This window comes from Gymnodraco acuticeps, unplaced genomic scaffold (genome assembly GCF_902827175.1).
Source record: "Gymnodraco acuticeps unplaced genomic scaffold, fGymAcu1.1, whole genome shotgun sequence".
Lineage (NCBI taxonomy): Eukaryota > Metazoa > Chordata > Actinopteri > Perciformes > Bathydraconidae > Gymnodraco > Gymnodraco acuticeps.
Window position 1 is genome coordinate 64,843 of NW_022990937.1, and position 6,985 is coordinate 71,827.

The following is a 6,985-nucleotide window of genomic DNA, read 5'->3' on the forward strand; positions in this document are numbered from 1 at the left end:
CTACAGCACGGTCACATGACTTCACTTCTCCACCGCTAAGCTAAAGGTGGCTAATGTTGGAATATAAAGGAACTACAGCACGGTCACATGACTTCAGGTCACCACCGCTAAGCTAAAGGCGGCCAATGTTGGGCTATAAAGGAACTACAGCACGGTCACATGACTTCACGTCACCACCGCTAAGCTAAAGGAGGCTAATGTTGGGCTATAAAGGAACTACAGCACGGTCACATGACTTCACGTCACCACCGCTAAGCTAAAGGAGGCTAATGTTGGGCTATAAAGGAACTACAGCACGGTCACATGACTTCACGTCACCACCGCTAAGCTAAAGGTGGCTAATGTTGGGCGTGATGGTGTCTCATTTAGACACTTGTTGGCAACCACCGTTTTTGTATTCACCAGTGGGGTATTTACTGACTTATTTGATGTCGTAAAACTGGAATCTCTTCAGCTCGTGTTCACCACAGACCTTATTTTAGGGTTAGTTAGTGTTTAAGTACACCTGAACTTTTGAAAGAATATCCATAACATTCATTTGTCTGCAACTTATATCAATATTCCAATTACTTGTAGACTATTCTGCACTATTTTGACTACTATTGTAATGTATTGTTTTATTGTGTTGCACTGTTGGAGGAGTCTGTGACCTCAGATTTTCATTGTCATAACTAACTGTAGCTCAAATGACAATAAAGCCTTGAAACTTGAAAAAGTATTTATATGAGGAATTAATTGACTAAATATGTGCTAATTTGCGTATTATAAGGGTACACAAATCTGTGTGCAACTGTGTTTAAATGTAATATTACGCACCTATCGTGGTTCCAAAACCTTCCTCCTCTTCCTCCTCTTCCTCGCCCCCACAGGTCACCTCAGGGGTCCCATCACCAGGGTCTCGGAGTTGAACTCGAACTGGTTGCTGGAGGACTTCCCCCAGGAGTAGAGGCTGGGCGGCCGCTGTTTGAAGGAGCTGGTGTACCGGTAGAAGCTCCGGTGCCGGTTCTTCAGGTACTCCCGGTAGTTCTTGGTGAGCAGCGTGTAGAGGAAGGGGTTAATGCAGCTGTTGGAGTACGTGAGACTCGCCACCAGGTAGTTGATGCACTTCTTCGTCTCAGAGGCCATGTTCAGAGGTTTGTTGACGTACAGATCCAGGAGCTGCCAGATCCAGAAGGGCAGGAAACAAGCCCAGAACACCAGCACGATGGTGAAGATCATGATCAGGACCTTCTGCTTCGGAGACCTCTTCCCACCTCTGTCAGGGAAGGAAACAAATATGTTAATAATATCGTTTTTTTGTGGAAATGTACCGAGACAAACCAGTAAATAATAATAAAATGGTGAGAAAACCTTTCTGTTATACTGAAATGAAGATTCTTGGATTAAGACGGTCTTCTAGGGCAGTGGTTCCCAACCTGGGGGGCGCCAAAGATCGCAGGGGGGGGGCGCCAGGCCTCAGATGATTTGAGGCCAAATATCATATTTAGACTTTTTTTTTTTTTTTTTACATATAATTGTAAAGCAATACATGATTGTCACTAAAAGTCTTGTCTCTACATTACAATAAAATATAAAAAATAATTGATTAATTAATTTGAATAACAATTCAAGTTAGTAATAAAGGCATAAAAAGACTGAAATGTATAATTATTTCTATAGAAATGTTTCTTCTGCCCGTAAAGTGTCCAAACCAGGCTTTTCTGGATAAGCGCATTTTTAAAACATAGTCATTGTCCATGCCGGTTTCAGTTGGATTATTTGACAGTTGCTCCGATCAGATCGGTCTCCTCCATTTTGTAGATTGTTTACGACTTTTGAATCCACATAAACACATCGGCAAAATCCGGCTTACTTTGAGCATGTGTTTTAAACAGTTTAATCCCTTTGTGAATTGTTTCCACTTCCGCGCCGTCCTTTAATTTCTTCATACAGCGGGAATCCAAATGAATTAATCCTGAGTCCAATAACCATCAAAGTCACTCCAATAGTGCTCCTTAATTACGCTTTCATCCTCCTTTAACAAAATACTTCACATTAATTACATTACATCACATTGCATTTAGCTGACGCTTTTATCCAGAGCGACCTACAATAAGTGCGTTCGACCAACAAAATACAACCTTGAAGAAAACAGAATCATAAAGTACATCAGGTTTCATAGAGCCAAAACATTTCAAGTGCTACTCAACTGGCTTTAGATAAGCCAGTCCTCTATTAGTATATAAGTGCTTTGTTAATAGTTCTATCGCTCGAAGTGGAGTTGAAAGAGATGAGTTTTCAGTCTGCGCCGGAAGGTGTGTAAGCTATCTGCTGTCCTGATGTCAATGGGGAGCTCATTCCACCATTTTGGAGCCAGGATAGCAAACCCACGTGTTTTTGCTGATGGGAACTTGGGTCCCCCTCGCAGCGAGGGTGCAGCGAGCCGTTGATGCAGCCGGTTGATGCAGAGTGGAATGCACGTGCTGGGGTGTACGGTTTAACCATGTCCTGGATGTAGGAAGGGCCAGATCCATTCACAGCATGGTACGCAAGTACCAGTGTCTGGAAGTGGATTCTAGCAGTTACCGGAAGCCAGTGAAGGGAGCGGAGGAGCGGAGTGGTGTTTCATCTAGTTTGTGACAGTAGTTGTAGCATTTTTTAGACTTTTAAACTTTAATTACCGGTGTTGCGCCCCCACCCCCCTTGTGTGTGTGTGTGTGTGTGTGTGTGTGTGTGTGTGTGTGTGTGTGTGTGGGGGGGGGGGGCTCGCTGGCCAGTTTATTCTGTCAAAATCAGGTCTGTGGTTGAGACACATTTAAGAGACGGATCACGTTTTGTTCAGCCGGATATCTCCACATGTCTACTTTTATCGTTTTCTAATCATAAATCTAGTCGCCAGAAGCAAAATGCTAACGTTATGCTATAAAGGAACTACAGCAGGGTCGCTGCTTCAACGTCACGCCAACTTCAGATCCATATTCAAACACACAGATTCTAAATGGAACAAGTTGAAGCGTTAGTTTGAACACTCTGCAGGAGGCAGGGACTTGCTTTCAAGCAGAACAGAAACTAACTCAGAGGAGTGTTCACGTGTTCGGCGTAATGACGTACAACGGCCTCCACGACTTCTGTAGTCCTATTCAGCCACTTGGTAACAACCATCGTTTTTCAGACACGTCCACTCTTCAGAAATCACCAGTGGGGTCACTGCTGATGATTTAATGTAGAACAAAACGTGATCCGTCTCTTCAATGTGTCTCAACCACAGACCTTAGTTCAGATATTTTCCAAAACCCTATGGAGAGATCCCATTGGCTCTGAGACCAGGGAACAGGAAGTGGAGACATGCTGACTCACTTCCTGGTTTTAGGATGCGTCACTGCGGTTCTCCATAGGATTCTTTAAAACACATCTTCTAGCAAATGAAGAAACATCAACACTCCACAAAAGGACAAGACCATTAACTCTACAGCAATAAATAGCTCTAACCCATTTATGACTCATTTAGGTTCGGATATTTTACTGCTACCTGTTAAATAGAAATAGCTTGTAAAAGAAGAAAAGATGGTGAACTTTAAATGCTCCCTAATGGCGCATTTCCACTGCAGCGGGTAGCCCCGTTTAAGCGTCCTTAATCGGCCAGGCCGGTTTTTGGTGGCGTTTCCATATAGCCTAGTACCGGCTAGCGGGTACTTTTTCCCTCTTTTTCCGGCCTCATAAAATCGTGGTTCCCTCAGACCAGGGCCAGGGCTGAACTAGTGACGTCAACACTCTCGACTGCTGATTGGTCAGAGAGAATCGTCACAAGATCGCGCGCGAGATCATCCCTAGCGTCGCATATATATCTAGAAGCAAGCTTGCAGCATTTTTGTAAACGGAGGAGCTACAAAAATGGCAACGTCAAAGAAAAGCACACCGTGGTCGACCGAGGAGGTGACGACGTTCCTACATCTCATTGGGGATGATCAAATCCAGCGGGAGCTCGACGGAACAACACAGCCGATCGCCCCGCCTACACTGCGTTGCTACCCCCAGGTCCTAAACTGTAATGGAAATGTGCCACGGCCTCGGACGGCCAGCGAGGCAGCCCGAGGCCTGAGCGAGGACGCTTAGGGGCGCTTAAACGGGGCTTCCCCGCTGCAGTGGAAACGCTCCCTCAGTATGATACCAGTTCCCATTACAGTTTTTGGGAGTAGGGGGATTAAATAAGTGTAAACTTCTTCCCCCCCTTTTCGGATGTATAATTAGGTAGATCTTTTGTTTGAATATAATTTGCAAGTCAATAATAGTTTTGTTTATCAATTTGATACTGCTTAAGTTTGTACAGTATCATAATTCTCTTGTTTCATTATTATTATCATTATTATTATTATTATTATTATTATTATTATTATTATTATGTGTTGTATTATTTTTCACACATTCAAAATGAATCAAATCAAATAACTATTCAGAGGCTTTACTCGAGTAAAAGTCCTGCATTCAAAAGCGTACAAGGGCAACAAGTTTTATCAGCAAAATGTTGTTAAAGTATAGAAAACATTTATGCTATACTGAAAAAACTGAGAGGTAGACTTTAATTCATGTGTAATTCACTTCAGAAACACTTCATCTGTGGAAGCTGTAGTTCTGTAAAAAGCACGACCAATCATCTGAGCCGGCTAAAGTAACTGGATGGCCTACCTGCCTGTCAGCCTTCCATCTGGGCACAAACTGATCTCGTGCCCTCATTGGTCATGTGCGCGTTCGTGTGTGTTGGAGGAGGGGCTCTGTGAGGAAGTGGCAGATTTTGATCCGGCTGTGTATTTTCAAATTCTAGCGCACTCGAGCTGGTTTTGCCAAAATTAAATGTTTTATGTCAACAAATTATACTTAACTGTATTAGGTTAGTTATGTATTAATATATATTTATCTATAACCAGGTTGAACGTAATGTGACATATGTTGACATTATACATTTAATTCAGTATGAGTAAAAGTCCTGCATTCAAAATCTTACTGAAGTAAAAGTACAAAAGTATTTTCAGCTAAATGTAGTTAAAGTATAAAAAGTAAAATAACAATAATTAGCCATTTGTGTGACTTAAAGAGTTATAAGTAGTTTTTAGAGATGCATTTAGCTAAAGCTGTAAATGTAGTGGAGAGATCCCTCATTTGCATAATTAGACATCAGAAAGATTAGAGATAAATATTTCAGAAAACTTGCACAGAAAAGATAATTGTTTTACATACATACATTATTTCCCTTTCAAATGTAGTGGACATGGAAAAACTAACGTAAAGTACAAGTACCTCAACAATGGTACTTAAGTACAGTACTTGAGTAAAGAGTAACTTCCCACCTCTGTTTTTTCATTATTTCCCTTTTAAATGTAAAAGTGTAAAGTAGCATTACATGTTCAGAATCAGGTTTATCACCAGGTCGGTTGACACGTACGAATTTGACTTGATGTTGTGGTGCATACATAAAAGTAAAACAACAATTTAAAACACAGATAGAAAACTATTTTAAGAAAACTATAATAACATTTAAAAATAAAATAATAAAATATAGCAGTATTTACAAAAATTGAATAACATATGGAATACAATTGGGCAGTAATAATAAATAAAAAACATATTGTGTACATTGTGTGCATTCATGTAATGTAGAGTCTATGATGTGGCTATTAACACCACTATATGTTAATACTAAAGTACAGTAAGTACCTTAACAATGGCACTTATGTACAGTACAAGAGTAACTTCCCACCTCTGGACTCTGTGGATCACCGGGTTGCGCGTGGACTCCAGATAAGTGCGCGCCAGCTTCACGTACAGGTATCCGATGATGAGTCCCGGGGCCATGATGCTGGTGCCAAACAGCACCGTGACGTACACTTTGTAAGCCAGGGGGGCCAGAGCCGGCGCGCAGATCCGCTTCACGCCCCCCCCGTGCACGCGCTGCTGGGTCTGCGACACCATCACCATCATGGGCACGGACAGGAAGAGGGACAGCAGCCAAACTCCCCACGCGAGAGCCTTCCTGTAGCTCTTAGACCTCCTCACGGTGTCCAGAGGCTTGGTGACGGACAGGTAGCGCTCCGTGCACATCACCGTGAGCGTAAAGATGCTCGCGTGCATGGTGAGCAGGTCCAGGCTCAGCAGCACGCGACACCCCACGTCCCCGAAGTACCAGTCCTTCAGGAAGTATGTGACCACCACGAAGGGGATGGTGGAGAGGTACAGCAGGTCCGCGAGCGCCAGGTTGATGATGGAGATGTACATGGCGGTGGCGAAGCGGATCGAGTGGCACATCACCACGAGCGTGTACACGTTCCCAGCCACCCCGATGATGTACACGAGGGAGAGCAGCGTCCCGAAGGTGGAGGTGATCAGCAGGTCCGGATCTGCGTGAGTCCCGGATGTGCTGTTGTTCATGGCTGCAGAGTCTCTCTCCAGTCTCTCTCCTTATCTTCCTGCGCTCTGTGTACGGGACGTTTTGGGTAAAAGATGCGCGCGGGCACAGGTTGCGTCTCGCTGCTTGCTCTCTGCTGCGCTTTTCTCCTGACGTCACTGCTGTAACTCTCACACTGACGATGTTGTATATACCACAACAACACAAATAAGATATATTGAAAGATATTTGACCGTCTCTCAAGTGAAGCTGCAAGGAATTAAACATAAAGGAGAGGGATGGGAATTAAATAAGATAAAAGTTTGGGTGCACCTGATGGCACAGCAGGAACAACATAAACGTCCAAGTCACTTTTACGCACAGCTCTGGATTCATTAAGGGGGAAACACACAATGTAACTAATAGATATCACGATGAAACTTCCCCAGGTCATTACTGATAACGAGACAGTTATTTTGTTCACGCATGTCCCTGATGCAGGAACCAATAGAAATACACAACCAATCAAATCCCTTGTACGCACAGATTAGCATAAATCACACTACAGGTGAATGGGGTAAACATTTAAACAAACATATATCACCATGCAACTTCCCCACTTCACTACTG

At 43.2% G+C, this 6,985-nt stretch overlaps 1 protein-coding gene across 1 annotated transcript; it reads right to left on the reverse strand.

The window, feature by feature from the left end:
• Positions 1 to 824: 824 nt before the first annotated feature.
• Positions 825 to 6,489, reverse strand: LOC117558208 (urotensin-2 receptor). The gene is made up of 2 exons (XM_034234232.1): positions 5,732 to 6,489; positions 825 to 1,255 (listed from the first exon to the last, which is right to left on the reverse strand). The coding sequence occupies exons 1-2, from the start codon at positions 6,397 to 6,399 to the stop codon at positions 871 to 873; spliced, it is 1,053 nt and encodes a 350-aa protein (XP_034090123.1). The 5' UTR covers positions 6,400 to 6,489; the 3' UTR covers positions 825 to 870.
• Between the last annotated feature and the right edge of the window lie 496 nt (positions 6,490 to 6,985).

Bases quoted from the DNA above. Each gene is read 5' to 3' on its own strand.
- LOC117558208 (XM_034234232.1), bottom strand. From the start codon at position 6,399: ATGAACAACAGCACATCCGGGACTCACGCAGATCCGGACCTGCTGATC. The intron at 1,256-5,731 runs GTGGGAAGTTAC...CTTCCCTGACAG, and splicing joins GTGATCCACAGAGTCCAGAG to AGGTGGGAAGAGGTCTCCGA.